Source organism: Mixophyes fleayi, chromosome 1, assembly GCF_038048845.1.
Source record: "Mixophyes fleayi isolate aMixFle1 chromosome 1, aMixFle1.hap1, whole genome shotgun sequence".
NCBI lineage: Eukaryota > Metazoa > Chordata > Amphibia > Anura > Limnodynastidae > Mixophyes > Mixophyes fleayi.
The window spans coordinates 189377671-189394791 of record NC_134402.1 but is presented as its reverse complement, the minus strand read 5'-3'; the positions used below and the strand labels follow the sequence as shown (position 1 = coordinate 189394791).

The window sequence follows — 17121 nt, the reverse complement described above, 5'->3', positions numbered from 1 at the left end:
TGCAGGTTACCAATAAGGGAAAGGAGGGGGCAGAGGGCGAGACAGGAGGCAGGACAAGATGAGGGTAGATAAAGTAGAGGAGTAAGGAAGTTTATTATACATAATTTTTCAGTCTGGGACGACGGTTGGTCGACCTATATCTAAGGATGAGCGGGCTCGGATTCCGCTAATCCGAGCCCACCCGAACAGTGGGGATCCGACGGGATCCGAGCACTGTTCGGGTATTTCCGGCGGCAATCCAAAACGAGGCTATGACATCCAAGTCTCGCGAGACTCGGATGTCATAAATTCCCCGCTTGCGGCCGCCATCTTCATTTGGACTGAGATCAGGGAAGAGGGAGGTTGTAGGGTAGTGGTGCTCCTGTGTGATCAGTCCAGTGGTGCTTTATGCTTTTGTCCTGTGGTCTGTGCTCCTGAGTCCAGTGGTGCTTTGGCCAGTGCTCTGTCCTGCTGACTCCAGTGGTGCTTTTGTCCTGTGCTTTGTTCTGCTAAGTCCATAGTAATTTTATAATTATTAAAAAATCATAAAAAAATAAATAAAAAAAAAAACAATTATACAAAAATAATTTGAAATAAATATAAAAAAATAATTTAAAAAGTATAAAAAAAATTCTTCTGCAATATATTCTTGCAGTCCAGAAATATTAGTACTGCAATACCTACGTTCACTGTTCTTGCAGTCCAGAAATATTAGTAATGCAATATTTACCTACGTTCACTGTTCTTGCAGTCCAGAAATATTAGTACTGCTAAATTAAAATACGTTCACTGTTCTTGCAGTCCAGAAATATTAGTACTGCAATATTTACCTACGTTCACTGTTCTTGCAGTCCAGAAATATTAGTACTGCAATATTTACCTACGTTCACTGTTCTTGCAGTCCAGAAATATTAGTACTGCTAAATTAAAATACGTTCACTGTTCTTGCAGTCCAGAAATATTAGTACTGCAATATTTACCTACGTTCACTGTTCTTGCAGTCCAGAAATATTAGTACTGCTAAATTAAAATACGTTCACTGTTCTTGCAGTCCAGAAATATTAGTACTGCAATATTTACCTACGTTCACTGTTCTTGCAGTCCAGAAATATTAGTACTGCAATATTTACCTACGTTCACTGTTCTTGCAGTCCAGAAATATTAGTACTGCTAAATTAAAATACGTTCACTATTCTTGCAGTCCAGAAATATTAGTACTGCTAAATTAAAATACGTTCACTTTTCTTGCAGTCCAGAAATATTAGTACTGCAATATTTACCTACGTTCACTGTTCTTGCAGTCCAGAAATATTAGTACCAGAGATTTAACTATAATGAAGTACAAAAATTTGGAGGATAAAGTAGGGAAAGATCAAGACCCACTTCCTCCTAATGCTGAAGCTGCTGCCACTAGTCATGACATAGACGATGAAATGCCATCAACGTCATCTGCCAAGGGCGATGCCCAATCTCCTAGTGGAGGGCATGTAAAATCCAAAAAGCCAAAGTTCGCTAAAATTAGCAAAAAAAGAAAATTGAAATCATCTGAGGAGAAACGTAAACTTGCCAATATGCCATTTACGACACGGAGTGGCAAGGAACGGCTTAGGCCCTGGCCCGTGTTCATGACCAGTGGTTCAGCTTCACCCAAGGATCTAAGCCCTCCTCCTCCCCCCCTCTAAAAAAAATGAAGAGACTTAAGCTGTCATCAACAACACAGAAAACAACTCTGCCTTCTAAAGAGATGGCACCACAAATCCCCAAGGCGAGACCAAGGGTGTTGGTGGTTGCGAAGCCTGACCTTCCCATCACTGTACGGGAAGATGTGGCTCCTTCCACCATTTGCAGCACGCCCTCTGCATATGCTGGAAGGATCACCCACAGTCCAGTTACAGATTTGGCTAATGAAGGTGTCAATGTTGTACACCGGGAGGAGGACATTTATGTAGCTGGCGCTGAGGAGGAACTTGACGATGCTGATGTGGTTATCTTAAATGAGGCACCAGGGGGGAAACAGTTGTTGTCCATGGGATGAAAAAGCCCATCGTCATGCCTGGTTAGAAGACCAAAAAATCCACCTCTTCGGTTTGGAGTTATTTTATCCCAATCCGGACAACAAATGTATGGCCATATGTACCTTATGTAAAGCTCAAATAAGCAGGGGTAAGTATCTTGGCCACCTAGGGACATCCTCCCTTATACGTCACCTGAAGAACCTTCATAATTCAGTGTTTAGTTCAGGACCTGTAGCTAGGACCGTCAGCAGTCCAGGGACACCTAAATCCCTTGGTCCTGTTGTATACACACCACCAACACCCTCCTCGTCAACTTCCTCCACGATCTCCATCAGAGATAGTCCTGCAGGCCATGTCACCGGCATGACTGCGTCCTCTTCAATCCGGGATTCTTTCGGGGAATCCTGCAGCGGTACGCCTACTACTGCCGCTGCTGCTGCCGGAAGTTGGTCATCTTCCCAGAGGGGACGTCGTAAGAACGCTACGTCTTTCACCAAACAGTTGACCATACAACAGTCGTTTGCCATGAGCACAAAGTACGACAGTAGTCACCCTATTGCAAAGTGGATAACTGTGGCTGTAACAGCTATGTTGGTGTTAGATGTGCGTCCGGTGTCCGCCATCAGTGGAGTGGGATTTAGACGGTTGATGGAGGTATTGTGTCCCCGGTACCAAATCCCGTCTAGATTCCACTTCACTAGGCAGGCGATACCCGGGATGTACAGAGAAGTACGAAAAAGTGTCCTCAGTGCTCTGAAAAATGCAGTTGTACCCACTGTCCACTTAACCACGGACATGTTGACAAGTGGTTCAGGGCAAACTAAGGACTATATGACTGTGACAGCCCACTGGGTAGATGCATCGCCTTCCGCAGCAACAGCAGCAGCTGCATCAGTAGCAGGATCTCCACAATGACTGCTCGTTCCAAGGCAGGCAACGATGTGTATCACCGGTTTTAATAAGAGGCACAACGCTGACAACCTCTTAGAGAAACTGAGGGAAAAATTCTCGCAGTGTCTTACCCCACTTAGAATCTCATGGGGATTTGTGGTGTCAGACCACGCCAGTAACATTGTGCGGGCATTACATATGGGCAATTTCCAGCACGTCCCATGTTTTGCCCACACCATAAATTTGGTGGTGCAGCATTACCTGAAGAGTGACAGGGGTGTGCAGGAGATGCTTGCGGTGGCCCGCAAAATTGCTGGACACTTTTGGCATTCTGCCAGTGCCTACCGCAGACTCGAGCAACATCAAAAAAGGCTGAACCTGCCCTGCCATCACCTCAAACAAGAGGTTGTGACGCACTGGAACTCCAACCTCTATATGCTTCAGAGGATGGAGGAGCAGCAAAAGGCCATTCAAGCCTACACAGCCACCTACGACATAGGCAAAGGAGTGGGGATGCGCCTGAGTCAAGTGCAGTGGAGACTAATTTCCGTGTTGTGCAAGGTTCTCCAGCCGTTTGAACTTGCCACACGAGAAGTCAGTTCCGACACTGCTAGCTTGAGTCAGGTGATTCCCCTGATGAGGCTGTTGCAGAAGCAGCTGGAGAAAGTGAGGGAGGAGCTGGTAAAGCATTGCGATTCAACAAAGTATGTAGCTCTTGTGGATGAAGCCCTTCGTACGCTTTGCCAGGATCCGAGGGTGGTCAGTCTTTTAAAGTCAGAGGAATACATTCTGGCCATCGTGCTGGATCCTCAGTTTAAAGCGTATGTTGTGTCTCTGTTTCCGGCGGACACAAGTCTACAGCGGTGCAAAGACCTGCTGGTCAGGAGATTGTCCTCTGAAGAGGACCGTGACATGCCAACAGCTCCTCCTTCATTTTCTTCAACACCTGTGGCTGCGAGGAAAAATCTCAGTTTTCCTTAAAGACCCGCTGGCGGGGATGCTGAGAACATCTGGTCCGGACTGAAGGACCTGCCAACCATTGCAGACATGTCTACTGTCAATGCATTGGATGCTGTCACCATTGAAAAAATGGTGGAGGATTACTTTGCTGACACCATCCAAGTAGACATGTCAGACAGTCTTTATTTTTACTGGCAGGAAAAAAAGGCAGTTTGGAAGCCCCTGTACAAACTGGCTATATTTTACCTGAGTTGTCCCCCCTCCAGTGTGTACTCGGAAAGTGTTTTTAGTGCAGCGGGGAACCTGGTCAGTGAGCGGCGAAGGAGGTTGCTTCCGCAAAACGTTGAAAAAATGATGTTCATAAAAATGAATTATCAATTCTTCAATCAAGAACAGCACTGGCCTTCAGAGACTACAGAGGGACCTGTGGTTGTGGAGTCCAGCGGGGACGAATTGATAATGTGTGAGGATGAGGAAGTACACACTGAAGGGGGCAAGGAATCAGAGGATGAGGATGAGGACGACATCTTGCCTCAGTAGAGCCAGTTTAGTTTGTACAAGGAGAGATGAATTGCTTTTTTGGTGTGGGGGCCCAAACAAACCAATCATTTCAGCCACAGTAGTTTGGTAGGCCCTGTCGCTGAAATGATTGGTTTGTTAAAGTGTGCATGTACTATTTAAACAACATCAGGGTGGGTGGGAGAGCCCAAGAACAATTCCATCCTGCACCTCTAGCAAACTCTTGCAAACTGCCATCCTGTCTGCCACTGCACAGCCACTCCTAGATGGGCCACGTGTTTGTGCCGCCCACTTGTGTCGCTTAGCTTAGACATCCAGCTACCTCGGTGCAACCTTTTGGACTAAAAACAATATTGTGAGGTGTGAGGTTTTCAGAATAGACTGTAAATTAGTGGAAATGAATGTTATTGAGGTTAATAATAGTGTAGGAGTGAAAAATAACAAAAAATATGGATTTTAGCACTTTTTATGCTTTTTTTAAAAAAAATCAGAACCCAAAACCCAAAATCAGAACCAAAACCTTTCGTGGGGTGTTTTGACAAAACAAATCAGAACCCAAAACCTCAAGCTAATCAGAACCCAAAACCCCAAAAGTGGCCGGTGCACACCCTTACCTATATCCCTTATAAGATTTGGAGAGTGAAAATCATGTAGAGCCACAGAATACACAGGCAATTAACTCTTACCACCAACTATTTCATGTACATAACAATGGTTTTTTAAGGTACAAATTGGGATTTCAGTTTACACACCCTTAAAAAATTTTTTAATCTGGTAGCCCTCTAGATATTTTTCATGAACATTTACTTAGGCATGTTAAGTGGTTTACTTATCCAAGAGCCTACTCTAGTTTAACATAGGATAAGCTTTGTCCCTTGATGTGGTTACAAATAAAAAAGATATATAGTGAGGAGGCCATATACCAACTAGGCGATAGGGACACTGTAGTCAGAGCTCATGAATTATCAAACTATTTACAAACACTAATGAGGTCTGAAATGGAGCGAAGTTAATTTTCTTATAGTATCTATAATATAGTGGCTGTTATGTGCAAAACCGATGTTTTCCGGTATTGTTAATTACTGCAAATTTACACCATATTATTCAGTCCCCAGGATGTTTGATGCAACATTCCTTACATAAAGATGGTGTCTTAACTACCTTGCAGTACAGGAGGGGTTTAGCTTGGCCAGTATAGATGTAGTCAATATGTACCTGAAGATACGGTCATGGTAGTTTGATCTTTTCTACTTTTGCAGTTTAACCAATTGTTGAGATGATGTGATGGGAATCCACATCCACAAATCTGTTTCAGTCTAGATGGGAAGAGGACTGTGTAGACTGTGTATATTCTGTTAATAAACCATTTGCTAATAACATCCATATGTTAAATAGAATTATAAATTATATCTTTCTGATACCAGGAATTCATGACATTTATGGCTTATTATAGTTCCAACAATGTGGATATACATTTCACTTCTCATCTTGACATAGAGGAGATTTGTTGACTTGAGCTACTTGACTATAATCATTGTAATTATCAATAGGATTGTAGGAAGCAAAGTCTTTGTTTTCTTTAATATCTACAATCCACATCATACAATCTAAGCTATACCATACAGTTAGTTATTACATCTACCTCACAATAATCTTATTAAGGAGGATTTTAAGTCATGGATCTCTGGAGGAGTTTTAAAGAATATGTCAAATCTCTAGTTAAGAATATGATTACCAATTGTATTAATTGTCACACAACCTACGTAGTGTATGCTGCACTGTGCCCCTGTGAATTATTTGCACATCAGTTGGACTATGCAATCAATAATGGTCAGAATACAGAAGCACAAGAAGTCTTTGTCTTAGGTAAAAGGGTACTCAGATTAATTAAACACTTTTTAAGATGTCATGAGGACAATCTGGAATTATTGTCATTTTTGGAGCTGGAGAATGTACTCTTAGTCCAGAAATGTACTCAAAAAGAAAGGTAAGCTGATATAATTAACTAATATGATGAGACCACTGGAACTTAACTAAAATAATTAACTATTTCTCTTTTTACGGTAGGATCTTGCTGCTGGTCAGATATATGAAGTTAGAATTGGACATTTTTTTGGACATTTCCCTAGTTCCTATTCTTATCCTTATCAATCCCCTGTTCTCTCCTTTACTCTCTACTGCTTGTGGCTTTGACCTTGTATATCAATGTCAATGTTTTTGTATATAACTCTGTTTGGTTGACTTCACTCCTTTTTATGTTCTACGCCTTAATTTGGTCATTATTTTCCTTTCCCTTTATCCTATTCTGAACATAAATACTTTTATTTTATACCTAGAACCTACAAGAAAAGAAAGATATGAAAAACGAGCAAACAGACCACCACCAAATCGCCCTGCCCCTGCACCTCCAGGTGAGTCCTGTCAGCAACCAATTCTCACTTCTTTTTATCCAACTCAAGGCTTAATCCTATTTGCCTTTTACAGGATCTTGTAGAAATGGGGCTGCTCAGTTCAATGCAGGAAAATCACGGACCCCCACTTATTCCCAGGCAAACCGACAGGTCAGAGCACCACCAGCTGCTGCTCTCCCTCGACAGTCTGCCCCTAGGAAAAGTCGCGCACCCTCGGATCACAATATGGAATTCCTCAATGTTCCCGATCAGGGTGTAGCTGGGTAAGTGGATGTAATATATGTTTTCTATCCAGTTATCGTTGCAGAAGAACTTCAAAAATACATCCTGCCCACCATCCGTTAACTCTATGTAATTCTGGTGATGGGTATGTGGCGATCTAGAATGAGATTTCAAAGAAATGTAATATTTTGACTGGAGGTATCCTATAATGTAAATATATTACCTGAAACAAACTAAACCTAAAACACAAGCTACCTTTGCTCAAAAAATGTCATATAGTCTTGGAGGACTGGTTAAATAAAATATTTATGTTCCAGCAACAATCATAGATAAAAGCATCCACTATAACACATATCTGTGTAAACAAAATACAGATGGACTTATATAAAAGATCTACTAATAACATTCTCAAATACATATGTGTAAGATGTTCAATTCTGTTCATATTTGCTATTTTCTATGTTATTAACCATTTTCTTTAAATAGAGACTAATGCTGGCCACATACACAATTACCTAGTCACACAGCCCAAGAGTTGAGCAACAGAATTACTGTCCAATTTAGCCACACATGCTGATGGCCAAATTGAATAAGATCCGTTTGTTACATAGTCCAAGCGGACACATCACTTCCAGCATCATAGGGACCTGTTAGAGCAGTGATTAGCAGTTATCTTCCAGCCACATTTACTAACATGTCCTTCAAAGATAATATGAATTTTGAAAGGATCAGTTTTGGGTATTGCCTTTGTTGTGTCATCACACATTAAAGAGGAAATTTCCCAATATTGCCTTTTAGATAGCAGCTTGTGTGGCCAGTATAAAAGAGACGGACTACAATGTCCTTCAATGGGATTACTATTGGAAAGTCTGCTGTATGCAAGAAAAATGTTCCCTCTCATTCACAACTATATGTAAATTATCTTCAGTTAGGTTCCTGAAACAATTACATATATATTTGTCATTAGTATTTTTTTTAGGTAAGCTAGCTTGTATTTAAGGGTGAGTGGTCATTTAACCATGCAAAATAATGTAATAGTTTAGGATGCATGGTGGCACATTGGCACAGTGATTAGCATTGTTGTCTTACAGCGTGTGGTCATGGGTTCGATTCCAACCTGAGTACTATGTGTGTGTAGTTTGTATATTCTCCCGTGTTTGTGACACTTCAAAATCATACTGGTAGGTTAATTGGCTTCTGACAAACTGGACCCTAGTATATTTGTATGTGTGAATGTGTGTTTGTTGGGAATTTAGACTGTAAGCTCCAATGGAACAGGGCCTAATGTGATTGATTACATATTCTCTGTACAGTGCTGTGTAATATTGTGGTGTTATATAAATAAATAATAATTATATTATAAGAATAAAAAATGGAAGGGGTAAAAGTGCTCAAATAAGTAAAATAAAAAGACCTCAGAAAGCACTTGAGAATGATGGTACTGTGTCAATATCACAAGCTATAAATTGAAAACAGCTATTCGTCACAATTGAAAAACTATTGCAGACAGACACAATAATTCAGGGAATAAAATTGGATTAAAGATTCTTATTAATGATTTCATTGAAGCAATGGAGTTCAGTTATAGAAATACTATACATTTATGATATTTCTTAATATAGTCGGATAAAGCTATGGAAATTAAATAATAATAATTATGAGCTTTGTACTTAGTAGTTCCTAGTGCTATTTTGAATCTCTAACAGATAACATATAGCAAAGGAGAACAAAATGGCCAATCTTCTTTACAGTTCTGTTACATATTCTAAGATTAGCTTTATGTGTCATAAATGAATGTGGCTATTTTATTTTATCTAGTATGAAACTATAAATAAACAATACAGCTATTTCAGGTATAAGCAATGTACGCAACATTATCAATCCCTTCTGCTTTGTTGCACTTTTTAAACACTCTTTAAGAGTTTAAAAGGGGAACTATATCCTATAATTAGAATTCAAATTAGAATTAGGATTTGTTGTAACTGTGTGGACATAAATAATATTTCACAGAGGAAGTAATTTTTAACATATTGGCATTTCCGTATCAAGTGTATTATATTGCTGTTGATATTGTATTATTCTGCAAGGTAAATAAAGTATAAATTATAGACCAATAGAATGGTGCCACCTAGTGACAATAATAAAAAGCCATAGATCTACACTAATCTATAGAATGTTTATTGGTATCTTGTTTAATTTTTATGTTTTGTTCTTTTCATACTTATATTAGCCTAATTGTCTAATAGTCTAATTCTTTTGTTTGATATTTTCATTGTCACTGGAAATGTCTGTCACACAGCGGCTACAATACCTACAAATGCACACGCTGTTGCACATTAGCACCAGCTGTTATGTCCTTTATATACACTGGTCCTAACTCTCTAACAAGTATTGAAATTCTAATTCTATAAGCATACAATAATATAGTACACATAACATGAGACACTTATACTGCATGTGTAGAAATGATACAGTCTTAAGACAGAAAAAAGACAGAAAAGACATGAAAGTCACAAGACGTAACATATTTGTTATATTTTTGTGCACCTGGGGCCTGATTCATTAAGGATCTTAACTTGAGAAACTTCTTATTTCAGTCTCCTAGACAAAACCATGTTGCAATGCAAGGGGTGCAAATTAGGATTTTGTTTTGCACATAAGTTAAATACAGACTGTTTTTTCATGTAGCACACAAATATCAACTTTAAATTTCAGTGTACAAATAAGCTATCAAGTATTTGTGTCCTACATGAAAAAACAGGCAGTATTTAACTTATGTGCAAAATAAAATCCTAATTTGCACCCCTTGCATTGTAACGTGGTTTTGTCCAGGAGACTGAAATAAGAAGTTTCTTAAGTTAAGATCCTTAATGAATCAGGCCCCTGCTCTTTATCTAATATTGCACAATGACATCACAGAGCGCACCACACTCAGTCCCTACACTACAGCAAAATCTGAAGAGCCAGGGGATAGGGCCAGTGCATTAAAGTGCCCAATATAGCCCTGCCTGGCACCTAGAGAAACAGAGGCACTCTTGTTTGAAAGAGTGGAGTCCCAGCTTTCAAACAATGTCCCCCCTTAGAAGTTGTCAATAACATCCTACATCACAGAAAACATTAAGCTTTCCAGGGATGGAGGTTATAATGCTCAGATCGTGCCCATACTGGCTCAAATAAACTCAGGGGTCCCTTCATTTGATGCAGAAGGTTGTCTAATATTGTAAATGGTACGCCCTGTTGGACTATCTATATTGTTCCCACATTTTACTCATTTCATCCAAGACAGTACAAACTTACAAACACTGTATTATCATTCTGTAGAATCAGGATTTTTGTTGTTTTGGAAAAGTAGATAGATGCTAAAGCAAGAACTACAAAGTATTTATTAGTAGAATTAAAAAAAATATATACACATTTGCTTTTAGTTTTAATTTTTTGCAATTTCAATTAAAAAAACAAACACTTGTCAGAAGGTATAAGCAAACTAATGGTATTTTCAAAGTCTTCTGAGGAAATGAAACCAGCCCAAAAAGTGCCAAAATAGGCTCAGCAAAAGAGTGAGAAAAGCCTCAGTGGCGGAGGAGTTTAAAATGTCTATTGCTATTCAATTAGTAACCACTTTGTGGTGGATTTACTACTCTTTTAACATTAGAATGTAAATTGTAAGGCAAAGTAACAGTCTTCAAGTCTGGTACTTATGGTGTGATCTGCAGCTCCAGAATGCAAGTGGCACAGAAAGTTTCCCATTCGCGTCAATGAGATTTTTTTTAGCATTTTTAAAATAAAATTAATGGGATATTAAATTGATATTAAATTGAATGGGAGAAGCTCCACTACTATATATATATATATATATATATATATATATATATATATATATATATATATAAAAAATATGGCAGTGTGCCACTCCCAAAATTCTTCAACCAGCCCCAGCGCTAGTCTACTTAGACTGGTTTCCACTAACTTAAGAAGCATAGTCCTTGTAATTTGCCAAGGGTTTTTTTAAAATTCCCACTCATTATATAAATATTATTCAAATATATAATAATTAAAAAATTAAAAATGTACATTTTTAAAAGTAAAGTTTCATTAAATAAAACACTCCATGAATTCAACCATTGATCCCTACTAATAGTAATGACCCATTTATAGATGCACCATATTAAGTAATTTTGTGTTAGCTTTGTGTGTATACTTTTTCTTTAAAATTCTGTGTTCCTTTTTATATGTCACAGGACCATCCATAAACACATCCATACATATGTACACTGCAAGGTACTGTCAGTAAATTTTGTGAAAGTCATTTGACTTATGATAACATATATCTGCTTGCCATTCCCTGATAGCCTCATTTGCATTACAGGGTGCTAAGGAAAAAAAGTATAGGGCAGAGACCACTACCTGGAGTGGGCCGTCCCAAACCTCAGGTCAAGCCTGTGGGACCTCGCTGTAGAGCTATTTATCAGTACATAGGACAAGATGTTGATGAACTCAGCTTTAATGTTAATGATGTCATTGATATTCTGTTGGAAGGTAAGTGGCATGTTGGAGTGAACATATTTATTTATTTGCAAACGCTAAATTTATCTACCTTAAAACTTAAAAAAATCGATAATCTGTTACAGTTATTCCTACCGTTTTAAAATATCACAATTTATTTTTATTAAATCCTAAATACTGACTCTATCATTCTTATTGCAGATAATTTGTTACAGGTATTACTCATTTCCCCTTGCATGTACCTTTTCCTCAATGGGAAATATAATTATGACCCTGCAGTGCTGCCAAGCGGTGTCCCCTGCAATAAAACAGAAGTATTTCAGAGAATTTAAAACAGTTTTATCTATTGCAATGGAACACTCATTAAATATCTGTAAAATAACAGTAATTTATTAGTGCAATTGGTTTTATTAGCAGAAATAAAAACATCAACATAGAGTCCAACTGATGCTCTGAAATTAGCCATGTATTCAAGTACTGCTTCATTGCTAAAGTCACGTCAAGACCTGTTTCATCCCAAACAATACAGAACAGTGGCACTCTAATCACATGTTTAGCAATTTGACAATATGCCTAAATACATATCATCATCATCATCAACATCATCAACATATATTTATATAGCAGCACAAGCAACAAATATAGTAATAAAACAATACTGGATAATACAGAGAGGAAAGAGGACCCCCTGCTCGCAAGCTTACAGCCTATGGGATGTACAATGCTTTTATGCCCAATTCTGATTGTTGCTTTAGTTAATCTATAAATAGCCAGACTAAGGGTCACTTGATCTACTGGAAACCAAATGGCATTTCTATCAGCTTATCAATTCATTTTTGTAACACACGGTGATGAGACTTTGACCATTGCATTTCAGATCCCTCTGGCTGGTGGAAAGGAAGATTTCATGGAAAGGAAGGATTGTTCCCAGGCAACTATGTGCAGAGAATATGATATCACAATATCGACATAGATGAAGAAAAGTGCTATACCATCCTCTAGAAACAATTTTAATCTCTTGTATAAAGTCATATGAAACTTCTGGAAAATAAACATTTTCACATTATTTGTATACAATTTGGAAGCCATGTAAGTTAACATATGTGTGTGTATATTATACATATAAATAAAACAATACAAATATGGACACAATTGGTGCTCCACTAGGTTAAAACAAAATTATAATTTGTATGTGCAGGTAGCTGCACCACTTCAAAACCTGGTAGGTTATTCCAGACCTATACCAAATAGTTCCAAAAAGAAGAATATGAAGTAGGCGCCTTAAATATATTCAAGATAATTCACAATATATGCGTACAAGTAAAAGGAATATAGCAGACACTTCAACAACCGGTATTTGTTGGTTAGATGATCCTTCTGGATATCAGAGTCCTCTCATGGATACAGGGATAAATAGAAAAAAATCACACAATAATGTAATCAACTTTAGATATGCGGAACCCTCCACCAAAGCACTCCAATGCAAGTGTGCGTACCAGAGAGAAAAGATGTAAAAGCATATCTGTCGTCTTGATGTGTCCTTATCCAGATGTATCCAGTTTCCCTTGGTTCTCACTCCCTGCATTCACTTGCTGGTATATATACACATACACAATAGTTGAAGTGAAAATTTAGAAGTGCTGGTATGGAACTTTGAAATGAACGGCCGGCGGCCTGGGGGCCATCTAGGCCCGCTGAAGGTTTAGGGATTTTGAAATTAATTTTAGATGTATTTTAACAATATATAGTGTAGTATAAAACATATTAAATGATGATGTAAAGCTGTCCACCCTGTGTCCCTCACCTCTCCTGTATCCAATTATCTTTCCTCTGTGTCCCTCCACCTCTCTCTCCTGTCAGCTTTGTGTGATTACATTTTCCCTCATATCTCCATAATATTATAATAAAACTTTCCAAAATATCTCCCTTATATCTTCCATGTTACCCTTTATCTTTCCCTTATCTGTTTCTTTTCTCTGTTCCTGTGTGTCCTTATCTTCATTGCAGGTATTTCCCTCTCTCCCTCCCTACCTGCTCTACCCTGTGCCTCACATCCTGCTTGTCTCGCTCCTCCCTTACTACTTCATCCTATCTATCCCTGCTCCTATTATTCCCTTTTACTAGTTAATTCACACTGTGCCCTCAATCGTCACACTGTGCCCCCTCCCTCCATATATTTTTCTCTCTCTCTGTGCCCCCCTCCATCTCTCTCTGTTCCCCCGTCCATCTCTTTCTCTGTGCCCCCTCCATCTGTCTCTCTCTCACTCTCTCTGCCCCCCTCCATCTCTCTCTGTGACCCCCCCTCCATATCTGTCTCTCTGTGCCCCCCTCCATATCTCTCTCTCTCTCTCTCTGTGCCCCCCTCCTTCCATACATATCTCTCTCTCTCTTTCTCTCTCTGTGCCCCCTCCATCTCTCTCTCTCTCTCTGTGCCCCCCTCTATCTCTCTCTCTCTCTATCTCTGTTCCCCCTCCATCTCTTTCTCTCTGTTCCCCCCTCCATCTGTCTCTCTCTCTGTCCCCCTCCATCTCTCTCTCATACTTTCGCTATGTCCCCCCCTCCATCTCTCTCTCTCTCTGTTCCCCCCTCTATCTCTCTCTCTGCATTCCCCCCTCCATCTCTCTCTCTCTCTGTGTTCCCCTCTCCATCTCTCTCTCACTTTCTCTCTGTGTTCCCCCCTCCATCTCTCTCTCACTTTCTCTCTGCCCCCCCTCCATCTCTCTCTCTCTCTCTTTGTGCCCCCCTCCATATCTCTCTCTCTCTGTTTCCCCCTCCATATCACTCTCTGAGCCCCCTCCATATGTCTTTCTCTCTCTCTCTCTGTGCCCCCCTCCATCTCTCTCGCTCTTTCTCTGTCTTTCTCTTTGCCCCCTCCATATCTCTCTCTCTGTGCCCCCCTTCATCTCTCTCTCTCTCTGTGCTCCCTCCATATTTCTCTCTCACTCACTCTGTGCCTCCCTCCATATCACTCTCTCTCTCTCTGTGCCCACCAGGGCCGGATTAAGGCAATGGAAGCCCCCAGGTAAGGGTACCGTGAGAGCCCCCCCCCCCTGATTTATATACAGCACTTACCTGGTTCTCTTCTCTCTCTGCAGCCTGCAGGCTCCTTTTTTTTCATGTCCTACTGTCCATGCTGGAGATCTTGTGTGATCTTGTGTGAGTCATAGTCTCGCGAGACTTTCCCTCTAGCAGTGCAATATGCACCGCGGCTGCATGGACAGCAGGGCAGCTAACAGCATCAGATTTGCTGTTAACTGCGCCTGCCTAGAATGAATGGGAGGCCGCCCCCATCACCAGCAATATCACATGAAAATATTTGTTATGGCCCCCCAGCTGCCCGAGGCCCCTGGTCTATAGCCCACAAAAACCATTAGGTTAATCTGGCTCTTGAGCCCCCCCTCCCTATCTCCCTCTTTCTCTCTGTGCACCCTTCTAGCTCTCTCTCTCTCTCTCTCTCTCTCTCTCTCTCTGTGCCTCCCCTTCATATCTCTCTCTCTTTCTCTGTGCCCCCTTCCATATCTCTCTCCCTCTCTCTTTCTCTGTGCTCACCTATAATATCTCTCTCTCTCTCTCTCTGTGCCCCCCTCCATATCTTTCTCTCAATGCCCCCCTCTATATCTCTCCCTCTGTGACCCCCCTCCATATCTCTCTCTCTCTCTGTGCCCCTCTCCATATCTCTCTCTCTCTCTGTGCCCCCCTCCAAATTTCTCTCTCTCTCTGTGCCCCCTCCATATCTCTCTCTCTCTGCCCCCCTCCATAGCTCTCTCTCTGTGCCCCCCCTCCATATCTCTCTCTCTCTGTGCCCCCCTCCATATCTCTCTCTCTGTGCCCCCCTCCATATCTCTCTCTCTGTGCCCCCCTCCATATCTCTCTCTCTGTGCCCCCCTCCATATCTCTCTCTCTCTGTGCCCCCCTCCATATCTCTCTCTCTGTGCCCCCCTCCATATCTCTCTCTCTGTGCCCCCCTCCATATCTCTCTCTCTCTGTGCCCCCTCCATATCTCTTTCTCTGTGCCCCCTCCATATTTCTCTCTCTGTGCCTCCCCCCTCCATATCTCTCTATCTGTGTCCCCCTCTATATCTCTCTCTGACCCCCCCCCCTCCATATCTCTCTCACTGTGCCCTCATTAATCACTCTGACCATCTCCATTCTATACTTACTTTTTTATGACCTTCTTTTTTCTTTCGTCTTCTCCTTTTCAGCTCTGCCCTCTGTGTTCTTTTCTTCAGTGCTGCATCCGATGACTGCTCTTCTGGCTGCTCTCTGCTCCTTGCTGCAGTCTCACTGCTGACTATCGGGTGTGACATCATCACGTCCCAACAGTCAGAATGCAGCAGAGAGCAGCCAGAAGAGCAGCCGATGGATGCAGCACAAGCGGGGTCGGCAGGTGGAGCAGTCATGGTGCTCCACCCACCTTGTCTGCCCTGCTTACCGCCGGCAAGATGATAAGTTCTGTTTTGGACATATTGAGCTTTATGTAGCATTGGTATATCCATGTGGTGATGGCAGAGAGACAGCTGTTTACACAAGATATTACAGTGCGGGAAAGCTTAGGGTAGGAAATACATATTTGGGTGTTGTCAGTGTATGGGTGGTACTGGAGGCCCAATAAGCAAATAGGTCCCCAACAGAAAAGATATATATGATAAAAAAAGAAGAGAACCCAGAACAGAGCCTTGTTGGACCCCAACAGATAGTGGGCGTGGAGGGAAGGATGCAGTGACTGTACCATTCTCACACAAACACTCGCATTCAACTTCTTCTTTCACAGCTTATCACTATACACAGCATCTCATATACACAGTAATCCCCAATTTATGAAAATATAAATACTATTTCCCTCAGGGTGCTACATATGTATAGGCACAAAATGTCCTCCATTAAAAGTATAGGATAAGACCCAAAGACTGCCAACTCGGAGCTGATGCAAAGGTCAAGCCCTTTTGTGGAGTGAAAATGCCCAGGTGCCCCAGTTACATAGCAAGGAATATCCCTTTATTTCACTTCAAAAATAGCTGCAAAATAGGGGTACCTGTGAGCCTAAAAATAACAGCTTGTGTAAACATCTACCTCCCTTCTGCAAATGCACTGTGTTACCCATTGTAAAATAACCCCAGTCTCTATATTAATATGCATAACACAGTCTATATTACTTATTCTCTATGTAGAACATTGAAAGTAGATTTCCTAAAGTAAAATGCCATTAACAGTCAAACACTTTGGCATAGCTATTGTGTCTTGGGTTCCATTTGTACCAGAGCAGCGTTCTTGTGGAATTTGTGGGCCTGATTGAAGTCTGAACGCAACTTGCTCATAAATTGCATTTCAAAGAGAGCACAGAATTTGTACTCAAGATACCTTTCAATTTGAATCTGGGTGTAAGTACACTCTGGTTGAACAGTACTTAGCGTACATAGAAACACACAACAGATTGTAGTATACACACATGTGTATGTACAATTAAAGGTCACCTCAGAAGTCTGCAAGCATGGGTAGGAGGTTGGAATTTGATGTAACATATACTTACTGTACTTACTTGTATTTACTGTTTCAATCATAAACATTTTCCAGATACACACATCTGCAAAACTAGGTGCAAGTGGGAGGTTTTCCCCAAATAT

The 17121-nt window shown here is 40.7% G+C and overlaps 1 protein-coding gene across 1 annotated transcript in view; it reads left to right on the top strand.

Moving 5' to 3' along the window:
• The window catches only part of MYO1F (myosin IF), a 112144-nt gene extending 99567 nt beyond the window's left edge, over window positions 1–12577 (top strand). The window contains exons 25-28 of the mRNA XM_075204673.1: window positions 6701–6775; window positions 6849–7038; window positions 11364–11533; window positions 12378–12577. Coding sequence (XP_075060774.1) covers window positions 6701–6775; window positions 6849–7038; window positions 11364–11533; window positions 12378–12454 — 512 coding nt within the window. The 3' untranslated portion in view covers window positions 12455–12577. The remainder of the gene's footprint in view (window positions 1–6700; window positions 6776–6848; window positions 7039–11363; window positions 11534–12377) is intronic.
• Window positions 12578–17121: the final 4544 nt, after the last annotated feature.